Source organism: Equus asinus, chromosome 4 (assembly GCF_041296235.1).
Source record: "Equus asinus isolate D_3611 breed Donkey chromosome 4, EquAss-T2T_v2, whole genome shotgun sequence".
Lineage (NCBI taxonomy): Eukaryota > Metazoa > Chordata > Mammalia > Perissodactyla > Equidae > Equus > Equus asinus.
This window is the reverse complement of record NC_091793.1, coordinates 64,969,182-64,986,904: the sequence shown is the minus strand read 5'-3', so window position 1 is coordinate 64,986,904 and position 17,723 is coordinate 64,969,182. Positions and strand designations below refer to the sequence as shown.

The 17,723-nt window shown below is 40.8% G+C and overlaps 1 protein-coding gene across 2 annotated transcripts in view; it reads left to right on the top strand.

Annotated features, from left to right (window-relative positions):
- CNTNAP5 (contactin associated protein family member 5) overlaps positions 1–17,723 on the top strand; it is a 767,582-nt gene that overhangs the window by 391,216 nt on the left and 358,643 nt on the right. For both annotated transcript variants that reach the window (XM_044769171.2, XM_070507397.1), the window contains exon 8: positions 11,650–11,914. In XM_044769171.2, the coding sequence (XP_044625106.1) occupies positions 11,650–11,914 (265 nt within the window). The remainder of the gene's footprint in view (positions 1–11,649; positions 11,915–17,723) is intronic.

The following is a 17,723-nucleotide window of genomic DNA, read 5'->3' as shown; positions in this document are numbered from 1 at the left end:
GCCACTAACCATGTGTGGCTACTGAGCATTTGAAATATTCCTAGATCAAATTAAGATGTGCTAGGAAGGTAAAAAAAAAAAAAAAAAAACTCTGTGATTTTAATATTGATTGCATGTTTAAATAATATTTGTATGTATTGAGTTAAATAACCCAATATTCAAACTAAAATTAAGTTAATCTCTTTTATTTTACTTTACTTTAATATGGCTACCAGAAGATTTTAAATTACATGTGTGGCTGACATTACATTTCTGTTTCACAGTGTTAATCTAGAGTATCTATCACCCCAAATATAAGTAGTCCAGTTTCAGCCTCTATTTTTTATTACTTTTTTTTTTTTGAGGAAGATTAGCCTTGAGCCAACATCCATGCCCATCTTCCTCTATTTTATATGTTGGACACCTGCCACAACATGGCTTGATAAGTGGTGTATAGGTCCACACCCAGGATCCGAACCGGCAAACCCCAGGCCACTGAAGCAGAGTGTACAAACTCAACCGCTGCACAACTGGGCTGGCCCCAACCTCTATTTCTTATTACTTTTATTAGGAAAACTTTTTAAATATTTATTTGAAGATAGTAGCAATAATTAGAATTAGATATGTTTCTTGTCATTTTATAAATCATTATTGATCAATTTGAGAAGCTGATTTGTATAGTGCACTCATTATAGAGCTGCACATGTGCTTAACTTTCCAGGCCAATTGGTGGTACTTGCCCTTCACACACACTTGCTACTTTCCTGGTCTCTACTCAGGATCTAAGAAGCTCATATTATATTTTCAGAGCTAAGAACATTTGTTCCACACTAAAGTGAATTTAGTCTAAAGAAGCATCATATGCTTGCATGTCGAGTGGACGTTGCTTTGTTTGTGGGACAAGAAAGTTTACTCAAAAGGAAAAATTAAACACACATGCACACACACACAAGCTTCCTCTGGCCTTACTACCATAATGTCTCTCTAACTTTGCCTACTCAAGTGAAATAGCCACATGACCAAAGATTGCAGAAGAAGGGACAAGCAATTCTGAAATTATTCAGGAGTGGAAACCATTTGAAAAATAGTAGTCGTTGGGTTTTATATCCAGCTGCTTCTACCTCTTCTTGGATTAACTGCTATTATTTCTTTCTCTTAATGATCCACCCTAATGCCCTTGATAGCAATTACTGACGCTGAATATTGTTGTCGTGAAAACATTTAAATAAAATAATACTTGGAAATGCTTTAGCTAAAACTTCCATTATAAAAGTTATAACTCTCCATTTTAAATAAATTGGAAATAGAGAAAAAATTATGTAAATAAAAGTCACCATAATTCCACTCAGAAAGAGCCATTATTTAGCAAATTAGTCTATACCTACATATCTATATAGATGTATTTTATCTGATTCATACGTGCAAATTTGTATTCTCTTCACTTCATTTAATATTATAAGCAATTTTCATGCTTAACATAAGCATTGCAACTAGAGGTGGCAAAATAATATGTCATATAGATACAACATAATTTACTTAACTATTTAATTTTAGGCTTAGGTTTGTATTATTATAAGTAATAATGCTTAGTGTATAAATCTTGGTCCAATTTCAGATTATTTCCTGAAAACAGATTCTAGAAGTGAAAGTAAAGTATCAAAAAGGATTATTAATATTCTTAAGCTTTCTGATTTACATTTCTAAATAGTTCTACAGAATATTTGGAAACAGAAATTAAAGGGTATTCAGGATAGAGTTACAGCTTTGTCTTCTTCCTTAAAACCAAGAGGTTATTAGTTTAATCATGGGCCTGCTTTTCATTCTCTTCCACCCTCCAACTCCCAAGGACCTCCTCTGGGTTTCTTCTCTAGGTAAAAGTCATCACTGTTTGCAAAAGCCAAAACTCAGGTGAAAGTGTTCATCTTCGATGCACAGGGAATAAGCACCAAATACAGGGCCAGAAACAGAGGCACACAGGCAAGTAGCCTGAATCTATAGCCAAGGAGCTGAAATTAGGAGCCAGTAGGTTTAGGCGGAGGGGGGCATGCAAAAGAAAGGCAATGTCAAGAGATTCTCTGAGGCCAAAGGCAGTATGTGGCACTCAGTGGGTCCCTGTTTCCTGGTGCCTATAGGTAGCCAGTTTGTGGAAAGCCAGAGGACAAGGTTGTGTCAGGGACCACCAGCTAGCCTGTGCAGGCTCTCAGCCATAAGTGGGGTGTTTCTTCTAATATTTAAGACAATTCTCTCATGGATACCCCTCAAATGAAACCCCAAGGAAGATGATCTCTATCCCTGAAAGTTTCTTTTGGCAGAAACAAAATGTTGACTGTGTAGGCTAAGGCCAATCATCTTGTGTCCCTTAAATTCCAAAACTGCATCGTGCCCTTCTTCCCGGTGGTTGTCCTCCTCTGCTTTCTCATCCTTTGCCCCAATCCCATTTCCAGCCCCACTCCCTCCTACTCATCCTCCAAACTTCAAATCATGAAGCTCTGTTACATGCTGTCTCAGCAACATAGACTTCTCCCTCATGGCACTTAATCACAGCTGTGATGATATGCTCTGTCCCTCATCCCAACACAATGCAAGTCCCAGGTGGGCAAGATCTCTGCCTGACTGTCTCCTGGGCTGTGTCCTTGCCACTAGGACTGAGCCTGGCCAACATGAACTGCTTAATCAATATCTGCTGAATAAAAGATTGAAGGAGACTATCTGTCCCCAAACACGAAAAGATCCTTCATTGTTCCCCTGCTCCCTCTGAGTTTGAGAATCAGGAAGATAGTTTAGCTCACAGGCCAGCATTTCTCCTACATTTACTGATAGCATGCCAGTCAGTCCTGGGAGTTTTCAGACAAATCAAATTAGAAATGGTTGTAGTCATTTGGAAAATCAAGAACTGGCTTTGAAATCTTTCCCCACAAATTAGATTGAATCAAGATCATTTTTTCCCTGGCTTATAAATGCTTGATTGGCTTTGTTTGATGCCTCATGATTGAAACTCAGCCTTGAACTACTGGCTTTATTTTTTACTCAGCAGGGTGTTGTGATGTCTGGATGATGATTAAAAACAAAACAAACACCCACAATAAAAAATGCTTTGTAAATAACAGCTCAGCACAGTAATACAACCCTTGGAAATGGCACATTTAAGAAACTCTAAAACCAGTCAAGGTAAGCAGAACTTCAAGCTGGGTCTGCTGTATTCCTTTGAGGTCTTAAAAATTGGTTTTCTGGTGCAGCAGGACAGCCATACCTGACATCATCTCTACTCAAGCCCCAAGGAAGGGATCTGCCAAGACTTGGTTGTTACAACATTTGAGGAGTCCCGGTGGGAGGAGATGAGCCGCCATCCTCCACATCCCTCACTCACCTCTGCAGTCCTTTGCTCCAGCTTCTGCCTTAGTCCCCAGACTGGATTTAGACTAATCTTGCCTTTAGTCAAGGTCTATTCCCAGCCTACCCCAATGTATGAGCTCAGGTCCTTTTTCAACTGACAAATAGTGATCTACTCTTTGAATCCTTTTTTTTTCTTCCTTTTTTCCTGTGGGGGTAGACAGAGTTGTTCTCAGAAAAGAGACAGCTGAGTGCCATGGGTGCCAGAGGTCCTCCGTTCCAGATCCTTCAGATGAATTTCTGATTCATGCCACTCTTCCACCTAATGTCTTTCTCCATCACCTCCCCATCCCCCAACAGAGGCACAGTGAGGGGCTGAGCTTGCCCCGTTTGGGAGAGTGAACTATGACTTCACATGCTCCTGCCATGAGCCTGTTAGCTGTCAGGAGGCTCAGGGTCCTGGAACAGTTCCCTGTATCCCTTGGAGAGCCAATCTGACCATCTGCCAAGGACCAAGGTTTTAGCATCCCAATTGCATCAGTTCCATTACACACCCTGATGGCCAATAGTTCCTCAGGCAAGTGCCTGACAGTTGTTTTATCCCTGTCCTGATCTTCCCAGGTGACTCTAGCCCAGATCAGGGTCTTATTGCTCAGCTGGTGAGCAGTTTTTGGTGGGTGAAGTGAAGTCATAGGAGAAGAGAGTCAGGGAGTGGTGGCAAATGGACTAATTGAAAATGAGTTAGAGGCCACTGACCTTGCATGCTCCTTATGTGCCTTTTATTTATAACTTATTTATTTTCAGATTGTCATTTAAAGCAGAGCAGAAAATAACTTTCTGGTGTCTTCCACAAAATAGCTAAATGTCTTGAATCACTATCACAGGCAGTAATAGATGTCTTTGGATAGTGAAATGAATCCAGAGGAATGCACTTGCCAAAACAAGATAACTCCAAAAAGATGGTGGCTATCATCACTGCCCAAAGTTTGACTGGGGGAAATGTCCACAAGTGAGGAATACCTATGAACAATTCATCAATGATGGCCCCTTTTAACCTTATCCTATGGTCTACGCAGCCAACACAAGGTCTTCAAGTAAGTAACAGTCTCAAAAGAGGGTAGATTCCTTACCAGAGAGATAAGGCAAAGGCAACACCTAAGTAGAAATTCAGGCACAATTAGTTTTGGCTCCTAAGATCTAAAGTTTATCACAGGCATCTATGACCTCAGCTAAAATAAGCAAAGGATTATGTTCGATCACAAAGCTGTGAAATGGGCCCAAATTAAGCCATTGGTTAATGTCTTTCTTCTCAATTCCACTAGCTCCTTATTCTAGCCTAGTAAATTATAGTATTTTTGCCTTGCACTATCTGAGGCCTTGCTAAAATACCCAGTGGCCAATGAAGAAGTGGTGATGGTTTCCATGTTTAGGAATGTTTGACAAACACAGAGACCATTAGCTCATTGTTCAATACATTTCAGTGTGTTCCATCTACCATATACTCACATTTAGACCATGATGGTGTTTTCTCCATTATGTCTATAAGCAGAATAGCATCCTCTGAAGTTGGTCCCTCTGTATGACAAGCCCTGTTTGTGACAATTCATCTGATTCATTCTGTAGTCACCTGGCAAAGACTTAAATGGTACCGAATTCTCTGTCAGATACTCCTCACCCATAAGTAATCAGGAGACCATGGTAATTATGCTATAAGATCCCCTTTTTGATGAGCCCCTTCACCGTGGAGGAAAGTTTTTAGCTGGATGGATTTTATTGGCTTTCCGTCAGCATTTGACAAACTTCTGATTTGGTGGCAGAATGATTTGGATATGTTTGAAAAGAGGCTGCTGTCAGAACCTGTATTCTCTCTCTTTGTTTTCTTCTAATTTTCATTGCTCAGACCTTGGACCAGCACCCAGCTAAGCAACTTACATATAATTTCTCGCATTTTGTTATCTCCAAGAAAGTTTTAACCACTGCAATTTCTGGTACAGTTCAGCATCACCCTAGCATTCTCTTTATAAAGTGTTTTAGGAACAGAGGGCAGAAGGAGGGATAGTCAGCTGATTGGTTTTTATACCCTGGTAAGCATGTTTTAAAAATTGGGCTTATTTATAAAAATATGAAACAGTATCATCTTCAGCTTACTTACTTTTTAAAAAAATATTTTATCATCATCTATGGAGATTTTTGCTCTCTTCCCTGCAGTTAGAAAGGAATTGATAAGGAAAAGCCCTAGGCTTACTTCCTTATGCCTTGAATCATTATAAAGAAAAGTCTTTCAAAATGTAAATACTTGGTTGTACTTCTCATGCAAACAATATAAATCATTCAGATGTTGCCTATCCCATCCAAAGAGAAGATAGATGAAAGGATAGGACTGTTCCATCTCAGATACCAAAAGAATGTGGGAACTGGTGGCAACCTTAGAAACATCCAGTCCAACAACCTCAGGTTACAAAACAAGAAACTAAGGCTACAGAAGTGACTTGACTTAAGTGACCCAAAAAAGTGGCAGACCTGGGAAAACAGAAAAACAAGTAGTTAGAAACAAGGCTAGACATTGCCCATATTCTTGTTTGATCCTAGATCAACTTACTACCATTATTTTCTTAACTATAGTAGCAAAAAGTTAAGGATCAGAGAGAATATATGGTTTTGCCAGTAAATATTCATGATAAGAATACAGTTCTACATAATTCAACAGTTTCCCTTTCTTCTCAGATTCAAAGCAACATGCTCTATATTCAATTACAAATGTATTATTATGTAAAGCCTATACCAGAAGAGTAGCTAATTATCACAAGGCAGTATAAGAATATGACAAATGTGTGGACATATGAATAAACGGTATAGTAACACAAACCATTGAAAGCCAGTTGAGGAGGCAGCCACCTTGGGCTGGGAGGGTCTGGAAAGGCCTCAGGCATGGGCTCAACTTGGAGGGAGGTAGTATGAGGGTAGATGCAGAAGCCTGAAGACATCACTCCTGGTTTAGGGACAAATGTGGGAAGTGTGTTTAGGGGACAGTTTACCATAATAACCATGCAAATCGGTCAGATTAGTGAGCTTAAGGACTTCTCTTTGCTGTCAATGTGTCTTCACACTCTAGTGAGAGTGGATGACAGCCAAGGCAAGAGGCAATCTATCAGCAGTTAAGGGCCATCTCTGCTCTTTCCTGTGTGAAACTCCTTGAATAAGCTGAGGAGAGTAGAAGCTATGCCTGATCTTTCTGCCCCTTCACCCTGCACAACACCTCTTATCAATTTTGCCTCAAAATATGTTTACTTTTCTCCCTCTATCTCCTTTGCCATTCTAGATAGAGCCCTCCACAAGCCCTTAACTGTTGTTATCTATATTGCTACAATAGCTGCCTGAAGCGTGACCTGTGGCCACTCTTTTTGGGACAAAATACACTCTCTACTCCCTAACTACACCCCCAGAGGGTTGCATCTGAAACACAATATGGCAGTATATACTAGTCTCTACATCTTCACTCTTTTCAATTCTCTTTTTCCTATGGGATGAAGTTCTAGAACCTTGACATGGTCTGAAGACTTGCATGCTTGCATCCCTTTCTGCCTTTCCCACTTCATCTTGCCTGCTATTGTGCAGGCTTCTCAACTGCAGTCAGCTGACCCTTTGCCAAGTTCTTGAATACGCAGCTTATCTTCCGGCTTCTGGCCTTAGCAAATGCTTTTCCTCTCTTGCCCAGATAACACTTCTCACTCTCCAATTAGCTACTCCTGCTCTTCTATAAAATCTCAGTTCCAATGTTACCTCCCTAAGGAAACCTTTGTAACCCTCCAGATTAGGACAGACTTCCTTTGTATATGACCTCATGTACTGCTCTTTCATAGCAGTTGATGAAATAGGAGTTTTTCTCTGCCTTCTGAAGGACAGGCCTCCTTGGGGAGGATGAATCAATGAAAAGGGTTTGTTTCCTCTCCTGAAACAAATTTTGCTCTTGTGTTTCAAGGTCCTAACCATCCTTAGGTGGACATCAAACTTCATGAGTCAAATAGGGGACAGTATAAGCTCTTGTAATTTATAGTAGAAAACAAAGTGTTTTTCCATAGTTACGGGATGTCTCTCTAAGATGGTCTGTGAATAGATCTTTAGAGATTCAAAGTTTGGTCCTTTGAATCAAACTCTTGTCTGAGAAAAGTGGGATGAGAATTTCTGTGTTTTGAGACTGCAGAGAAAGGCCATGGTGGATCCCAGAGAAGGAAAGTGAACATTGTTTGGGGGTCTCCAAAGGGACAAATAGGTTCTCTATTTTTAGATCAGCACTTCTGAATACCTCATCTTTTGGAGAAGGAAGGGCATGTATGAGCGTGACGTCACAGGGCACTAAGAACTACCATTTGGGGACAAAGGGAGGTCTCGGCTGGGGTACTAGCAATTGTTGTCTTGAGGAGGTCTCATCAAAACCTTGACCAGCAGCATCAGTCAGACCACAAAGGGTCACATCAGATATCAAGGTTTTGGTCTCTTCACTGTAGAGTGATCTTCTTTTTGGACAGTGAAAGACGTTGAAGGTTTTGTAAGATATAGAGGGGGAAAAAGGGACCAATGGCAGTGATATTGACTTTTTTCATTCTCATCCATCATCCATGATTTACCTGGGAGATTTGATCACAGGGCACCCCTGGGTCATGGCACACTTTGTACCAACTGCAGTCAAAATGAACATTTAATGACTGTAGAATGCAAAGGATCAGGATCACATTTATGTATATAACTCATAAACCTCTATTCTTAGCACATTGTTTTACAATGCTTGAGAAATCTTGAATGGATGTTGAAGTTTCTAATGAAATAAATGTACAGTGGAGAATAGAGAGAGTCTGAGGAATGGAGCTCCCTTCTTGTGGGGGATGGGATGAAAGTTGAATTAATAGATCAAGAAGATATATAGGGTAGAATATAGTCTGTCAACTTTTGCCACTACATTTTGACACTATTCTAAAGTAAACTGTCGTCTTGCATGCTGTTTCTACATCATTGGTGGGGACTCCCTCAAATGCTGTCTTGAGAAGGATGCTGAAGTCACAAATGGCATTATTGGAAAAGATTAAATAGTCCATGTTGATTTCAAAAGTAGTGCTTTTTCATTTAGCTAATTTTTCTTCTTTCTCCCTACTTTAGCACATGGGGGTGAGTATTAATGTTCCTCAATGCTGTGGCCTTTCTGTGGGCAGCAAGTACAGCTGAGATGGGAGCATAAGCAGAGTGGCAAAGCAGCAGCTGCATGTTGGGGAGCTGAGGTGGAAACACTTGCATTCCCCAGGAGAGGTGGGTCAGGTTTGGTGTAGAAGGCATTTCCCACCCGCTCCCATCTCTTCTGTCCTACTTGCCCTTGGACTAAACATTGGAGAACATAGTAGAGGTGTGCTCCAAAAATGGAGACATTTTGGGCAGCTCAGACAGCTGTCTGGGTGCAAGGACAACAGAGGACAGTGTGAAGGGAATGTGGGTTAGGGAGTGGAGGAACATGGCCTTCAATGAACAAGGAAAACCATCCAAAGAGAGAGTACATACCTCCATGTATTTCAGAGTTTTTCTGCTCTCTGCTGAGCAGTGTTGGCCTTACCTTAACCAGTGAGAATCCCTGAAGTATTTATTTGAAGTTCTTCTCACTTCAGGAAGGGAGCTCCCAGACTCTTGTCAGATGTGAGTGAACTGATCAAATAAGGGGAGAAGCTCAGCTCCCCTAGACCCCCACTGTGCCGAGGCCCACCTTCCATGACTGTTCATCCAGAGAACACTCAGAAAATGGCTTGGATTGAGCTAAACATTGGATTTTAAATCAATAGGGGGAAGGGGCATTTTTATAACCTTGTACACTTCTGCCTTCCATCTCCCAGCCATTCTCCCTTCCACACAGCCTCCAACTTTGGGACAGCTTTGCTCTGGCAAATCTGTTACCGGAGGAGGTGATACTGAACTCAGGAAATGAAAAAGGGAAGAAAAGTTACTGCTGTCTCCCAACTTTGTGTAGGAGCATTCGTGATTTTGCTTCTTCCAGAAGACAGCCTTGTCTCAACTAATTTGCCATCAGTGAGAATATTTCCATTCTTGAAAGGAAACCCATCAGAAATAAAAAAAAAATGCAAGTTAAAGCAACAGTAGGATATCATGAGCAAGTTGGTGGTTTTTTTTTTACTTGGTGGTACTCAGTGCAGAGGAGGAAGGTATCAGAAATGGTGGCTAAAAGTAAAAAGTCTTTCATGTCAGACCAACATAGGTTTGCCTCCCATTGTCACTGCTAAGGAGGCACATGGCTTTTGTTAAACAGCTTACTGCCCTAAACCTAGTCTGTGCATTCTTTAAATAGATGCAGTGTTATTGTGCAGAACGCATGAGATATGTGTATAAATGCTTAGCCTACTGCCAGGCAGCACGGAGCATTGTAAACTGTAGGCAATTTCTTGATGTGTATCAAGGGCCTTGCCCTTTGACACATTAATTAACTTCTTGGGATCTAGCCTAAAGAGAAGAAAATGTCTAAACAACTAGAACAAATGACTAATGCAAGAATATGCTCACGGCAGGGTGCTTTACGGGTGAATCATCAGCAATGTACTATTGGTAGAAGTTTGTTTGGGGACTGCTACTTGTTTTCAGAAATACAAGATTATCAGAAACAGACATGGTTGAGACCTAGGGATGTTTTTCCGGACTATGAAGTTTCAGGAGCTGAGTGATTAACCTGTCTAGGACTGAAAGTAGTGCTAGGTATCTGACCCACTACCTGGCCACCCCAGTGGGAAGTCGGATTCTTGCAGTAGATCAAGCCAGGTTGTTGCCCTTTCAGAAATCCCTGTCTTTTTTGTATAAGTGGTGCTGGCTGTAGGAGTGACTCTAAAAGCTGAGCCACAGCATCATGCAAAGGCAGCCATTCAGTGGCCTTGAAAGGAAAAACTTAGAGGGAACCTGATGTATCTATGACTATTTAGATGAGGATATGGTTAGTTTGGAGTCCAGAGAGACAAATGGTAGGGATAGAAAATAGAATGTAGTTGGTTATGGATAAAAATTCCAAGTGGTTTCAATAATATAACACCTATTCACAATTTCTAAGGTGTTTCAGGCTTTTTCTTTATTCATCTAGAAGTGGCTCTAGCATATGGCTCAGTTGGGCACATATACACATTTCTTTCTTTCCCTGTTAACCTCCTGATGTAGAGCCTTACTCTAGCCATTCTGCAAGAAACTTGGACCAGTTTTTCCGTGACTTATGCAAAGAATAATTTTCTTCTTCTTTCTGGTTCTAATCTATGCACACTTAACATTCCTCACATCTAATTCTCTCATCCACCCCCCATGTTACTGAAAATAGTGTTAATAAACTAAAAATCTGGGGGCCAGCCCCGTGTTCCTGTGGTTGAGTTTGATGCATTATGTTTCAGGGGCTTGGGTTCCTGGTTTCGGATCCTGGGTGTGGACCTACACCACTCATCAGCCATGCTGTGGCAGTGACCCACATACAAAATAGAGGAAGATTGGCACAGATGTGAGCGCAGGGCTAATCGTCTTCAAGCAAAAAAGAAAAAACAAAGAAAAATCTGGCCAATGTCACTTTATTGCTTCTAAGTTTGAATGCTAACTTCAGCAAGCATGAAAGGGCTTTTAAACTCTGCCTCACTCATCTTTCTAGCCTCATCTCCTTCGTGGTCCCTGGACCTCTCTGCCCCACTTGATGTTCAGAAATGACAAGATCCCTGTAATTCCCCAAGGATGCCATTGTGCTAATTTCTCTGAGCCTTTGCATGCGTAGTGACTTTTGCTGAAAAGGCTAGCCAGGGCACGATCACTCCTCTCCTTCCCTACTTCTTTCCAGGAAAGCATCACCCACCTTGTGAAACCTTTGCTTGTTTAGCTATTTCTTCTGCGAGGCTTGCATGGAAGCTGGTGTCTCTCTCTCTCTTTTAGCACATTTCACATTGTAACAAAGTTTTTTCGTGTGTATCACTTTAAAAGTTATTTCAGTGCATGGCATATAGTTGACTTGCAGGACATATTCATTCAATGAATGAATGTAATTATTTTTATATCTTTGGTTCCCTAGAAAATGTTGATGCTTCCCAGCATCCCTCCCTCCCCAGGGTCTTTGATGGTTCTCTTTGCAGATAACACTATGATCCTTAAAACAGGAACCAGAAACAATCGTGCGGTATATCTGAACAAAGCTGACATATTTTTCCCTTTAAGATCTTGCAGCTGAATGTGGAATGATCTTGAAATTAAGGTCAGCTCCAGGTGGTTGTTTATACCAGCTGTCAGATTGCAGAATAAAAAATGGCTTTTATATGTTTGATTTTTATTGTTTTCCAGGGCAATGTCACTTTTTCCTGCTCCGAACCACAAATTGTTCCCATCACATTTGTCAACTCCAGCAGCAGTTATTTGCTGCTGCCCGGCACCCCTCAAATTGATGGGGTCTCAGTGAGTTTCCAGTTTCGAACATGGAACAAGGATGGTCTGCTTCTGTCCACAGAGCTGTCTGAGGGCTCGGGGACCCTGCTGCTAAGCCTGGAGGGAGGAACCCTGAGACTCGTGATTCAGAAAGTGACAGAACGTGCGGCTGAAATCCTCACAGGTACTGTCTGCCGACACCTTCTAGGTCGGGTTCTTGTTCAGCCAAGTCAACAGATGTTTGAGCTTCTGCCCGAAACATAGAGAATCCAGCTCCCAGGGATGCGGAATGACCCAGTATTCAAAAATTTACTCCAAGTCTGAAAAGGCAACATTACTTTTTATTATTAGAAAAAACACTAAATTCAGATCTAACTCTGTAACCTTTGGAAAGTTCCTTAATTTCTTTGTCCCTCAGCAGTCTCATCTGAGAAGTGAGAACAACAACTCCTATTCAACACTATTTGGCATAATATAGTCCACTTACAGCCCACGTTGCTGGGTTCTTTCCAGAGAAGACATATGGTATATGGAATCTTCACATGCTTATTCATGGAAAGTAGGATTTTCCACTTTATAGATGAGGAAATGAAGAGTCATGGAGGCTAAGTATCTTCCAAAATCACATGGTGATACCCGATGGAATTATGATTTCATTCTGAATTTATCTGATGCCAAAGCCTATAGTTTCCCTGAATACCACACCACCATGGCACTTTTTAGAGCCCCCAAATTCTATGTCAAGTATAAATATTAGTCAGTTTAAAAGTAAATTCTTTAAATATATTTATTTATTTATTCATTTATTTTGAGGAAACTCAGCCCTGAGCTAACATCTGCCAATCCTCTTCTTTTTGCTGAGGAAGACTGGCCCTGAGCTAACATCCATGCCCATCTTCCTCTACTTTATATGTGGGACGCCTGCCACAGCATGGCTTGATGAGCAGTGCCATGGTCTGCACCTGGGATCCAAACTGGCGAACCCGGGGCCACCAAAGTAGAACGTGTGCACTTAACCACTGTGCCACCGGACCGGTCCCTAAATATATATTTAAGATATTAAGTAAATACTAGTACATATGACATCTGGGTGTGGCAAAACTTTTATAAATTGTCTTCAAATAGCTGAAGTTTGGAAAGAATGCACTTTTGTAGCAATATAGTATAGATTCTAAAATACAGCAATACGGAACAGATCTGTAAACAAGTTATATCTTTCAATATTCTGGTTTTTCCATCTGCTGTTTCTTCAACATAGAACAGTGGAAATTTCTCCCTCCTTCTCCATTTATCTTACTAATGTCCCCTGTCCTTCCAGAAGCAGTGTGCTCACTTAGTTGACAAGTACATATTAAGGTCAAATCATGTGCCAGGCACTGGACAGGGGGCTGAGGCCTGCTTCAGGTGAACCAGTCCTTTGAGAAGCCTCCCTGGCTCTGCAGCCTGAGTGAGACCCCTTCTCTGTGCTCACGGGGCCAATATCCATCACGGATGACACAACATTTTTCTTTAATTTAAATGTCTTTTTCCCCCTACTATACTATGAGTTTTCTTATCCAAATAAATTAGAGAAAATTGAGTTAAATAGGAAAAGATATAACTTAAGGTCAGACTTTAGGAGAGCCTCAAATGCAATAAGTGAAGAAAAAGGCCTGTGGACTCTCTGGAGCAGCAGGAGGGCCCGGGGCTGGGAGTCAGATAGATGGATTCAAAGGAACCTCTTCTCCTTACTGTTAGTGGAGTGGTTCTGGACAAACTTCTTAACTTTGTCTCACATGGAAATGAGAGTGTGTTAGTTATCTATAGCTGCATAACAAATTATACTAAAATTTGGCAGCTGAAAACAACATGTCTTATGTGTCAGTTTCTGTGGGTCAGGGATCCAGGGGCTCCTTGGCTGGGTGATTCTGGCTCAAGGTCTCTCCTGAGGCTGCAATCAAGTTGTTGGCAGGGGCTATAGTCATCTCAAGGTTCAACTGGGGGTAGGTCTGCTTCCAACTTGACGCATGACACTGTTGGCAGGTCTCCAAAGATCCTCTTCCAAGCTTATCCCCATGGCCTCTGCAGAAGGCGGCCTCATGAAATGACAGCACCCTTACCCTAGAGGCAGTGAGCCAAGAGAGAGTGAGGAAGAACAGCCGAGACAAAAGCCACAGTCCTTTTATAACGTAATACCAAAAGTGGAATCCCATCACTTTTGCCATATTCTGTTCATTAGAAACAAGAAAATGAGCTTAGCCCTTGCTCAAGCCAAGGGGATTATACAGGGATGCGGATATAAGGAGACACGGATCATTGGGCACTGTCTTAGAGTCTACTTATAACATGAGATGAAAAGAAATTCTTAAAAAATTCTAAAAAGTTCTTAAATCCTTAACATCACAAAACTATGATGACAATTAAATGAGATAGTGTATCTAAAATCTTTAGCACAGTGTTGAGAAGCTATTTAGCAAATTTCCTTTCCTTTCATCCTGACTCAAGATGCATAGCTAGAAGGGGCCTTGCTCTGTAGAGTCATAAAAGTGAATTTGTGCAATCACAGGACTTTTAGAAAATGTATGAGATTTCCAGTAATGGAGGTGAGTTAATCACTTAGAAACATAATATTTTTTACGTTCAGAGTTGTGAAAGTTAAACCTCAATTCTCCTTATTTGAAGGAGAAAAATGTGTGCTGGCACTGGGCTGTTTTTCGCTAATGGTGAGATGTTTGAGCAGCGAGACTTGTAGGCCTCAGGTCAAAAATGCAGTTTTAATATAGTACAGGCCCTGGTGGCACTTTGCTCTGAAGCATCCAGGTGCTGCCTGTATTATTAAGCACATGTCAGTCCATTAAAATGCATTTATGACTGAGAGAGGCTGGTAAAAGCTGCCATGTTACCCAGCTACAGAAGGAGAAAAAATTATCAGTTGTTCCAGATCTGTCTCTCAAAAAGTGAAACAAGTAAAATGAAGTTCTAAAAATGTGCTGACTGAGTTCCTGAAGTCTGCCTCAGAAAACTCTTGCTTGATTCTTTCCCCAAGATGAATTTCCTGAATTTTGGAAAGTGTGACTTCTTCCATTTTTCTTTGACTGGATCAAAGCTCTGTATCTTCCGGCATTTTTCTACCTGGGGGAAAAAAAAGACAGGAAAATAAGCAAAAAGGAAATAAACAAAAACAGTTTTCTCCTCCTTTACATTTCTGAGGAAGCTTGTTTTCAAAGTACTTGAGATCATATTGGCTCTATAAGAAATGAAAATGTCATATGAGAAACTTGAAAGTAATGACCCTTGTCCCAATAATTTTCAAGGCCAGTGCGGCTACCCTTGTTACATGGTACATCACAGAAAACAGAAAATAGCACCACATTTTATTAATGGGACGGTGAATCCAGATATTTAAAGATTTGAGACTAGTTTATGTGTTCTCATGTCCTAGATCTGAAAGAGAAGGTAACTCTGTGGAAAGGGAGGCACATAGACGCCTAGCACATTCACTCCAGTTTTCGGAGCTTCGTACAGTGTGCATAGCTTTTGGGGGGTGTTATTTTGAGCTTTTGGCATTGCGATCAGGGAGAGAACTGAAAACTAAATACATCCTCAAAATAGAAGGCATCTGAATTCACTCATTATAGGATGAATCTTCAGAAAGATGAAGGACAACAGTGTAATCCCTTCCTTGTATTTTTCTTTATTTTCTATTTTTTCCAACTCCATTCTTGAAAGCCTTATACATGTGGATATGAGGAAAAGTTGAGGGCATCATTTCACTGTAAGTGACGTTAGAGAAGAATCAACATCATTTCATTTCTTTTTCAGGTCAGGCCTTGTGCTAGGACCTTGTTGTAGAATGCTGCTGGAAAAAACTCATGAAACTTGTGAAATGGTTATTATTATAGCAACTGCATAAGAGGAAAGTGAGAATCAGAAATTAAGTTAAAGTGACCAAGATGGTCAACCACCTCAGGCCTTTCCTTTAGATTCCCAAGTTCACGCTCTTCACACTGGATATTGCTGCCACCCACATTCATTGTTTTATACTGTCAGTTGTTTAAATAATTCAAATGTAAAGAATCTCTGCTTTCAACGCAAGATCTGCAGACAGATGTACAAGAGGCTATTAAGGAAAATAGGCTATTTGGGATCTAAAGTTGGGTCTTTTCTAAACGTTTTGCTTGGTGGCCCTATTACTGACAGATTCTTGAGTGAGGTGGGATTGACATAGGTGGTGAGTCACTGTCCATATAGACTTCTGGTCCACTTTAGCTAAGATTGCCTATATATTATAAAGTAAAACACGCATAGCTATAGGTCAACACACAGACACCAACATTCACTGAATATATGTGACATACTCTTTCCAGACCTTTTTTAATGCTCTGTGCCAATTATCATCTAAGCACTAAAGGTACTAAGTGACATGAGGTACTAGCAAGACTCTATCTGCTTTCAAAGACTTTGCCATGTGTTGTACAGGTTTCCCATTCTAATCACCCCTGTGCCCCAGACCCCAGCTGGGAATCTAGAGGCTGAACGGGAACAGAGAGAACACCTTCAAGGGGTCCTGCTGCACAGTGAGCCTTGACATTTCCTCTTCAGGAATCAGAACAGTCATTTAGGAAATCCTAATCTCAAATAAATGAACAGACATCTAGATTGTCTACCTTATGTATCTCAAGCTCTCAATTCTCCCCCACTTCTCACGAGATCCCATGTGTCATGGGGACCACTCTATCTCTCAAGGCCACACTTGTTTGTTGAGCAATGGAAACCATGTTCTATTTTTTAATGAAGAAAATGGCTGTCGTCTTAAAGACTCTTACAGAGAAGCTTGGAGTGGAGACTGGTATTGTCCAAACCGATCTGAATTATTACTAAGAATACAGGAAATTGCATAAACGTAAAGGAGACCATCTGGTTTGTTTCTGTGGAGAATTAGGGCAGAGTGTTCTGGATTTTATGTGAAACATTAAATAAACTAAAGAAAAAGCTGGCACCACTATAATTATTTTGAAAGTGAGCTGACATTTCAATGTTATTTTTATTTTTTTGATGGGAGAATGCTAGGAATAAGAATAAGAAGAAAGAGGTCTAGGGGCTTCTGTCACTAAAATTTGAAGTCTTTTTTCCTACTGTACCGCTTCTCAAAATGTCAACTCCCACTCAGGAACGAGTCTGGGCAATGAGCCTAAACTCAGGCTATAGTGTTCAGGGCTCCAGTCTAGACGTGTTCTGCATAGATGCAGGATGTGGGTATGTCTTGTTCTACTAGATCTCATTGTCCTCTTTTGCTTAAGGAAAGACTTGGTCTAGAATTACTGAAGTCCCTTCTAGCCCTTTACATGAGTACTTGAAGGAAAATAGCAGGTCAAATCTCTCCCCTATTATGTTCAAGGAAATCGTCAACCTCATAGTCTTCTTTAGAAAATGGGGTAAGTGGCCTTGATTGGGTGTATGCAAAGCCAAGCGCCCTGCCAGAAGTTATGTATCTCAAATCCCAAAATTGTGGTGCATTTTGTGGAGTAAAAGAGGTGAACTTGGCCTCTTTCATACAATAATTTTTGTGAATGGAATGCTTGTATGTCCCAGCAAGGTCATGGATATGACTCTCAGTGACCTGTATAGAGTTAGGAGCTAAAGACCCTTGTCTGAGAAGTTGTTTTTTTGGTAACTGTCTTTAAATCATGCCAGAATACTTTGTGTGATATGTGTGTGTGTGTTGCTAAGGGGGTTATCAGAATATTTAGGGTCTTCAAACCACATTAATAAAGGAACAGTTGTAGGTACTGAAGCTATTTCATGTGGAGAGAAAACAAGACAGAGACATGATAAGGGTCTTCAGATGCCCAAGAGGCTGTCTCACAGATGAGGGTTTTTGTATGTTTATGTCACTGCAGAAAGTAGAACAAGCACCAGTAAGGTCAAAGGGCAGAGAGACTACTTTTGGTTTTTCACTAAAGAATATCCAGAGCTTTTCAGCTGCACAGGATACTGCTTTGATATCACTAGAG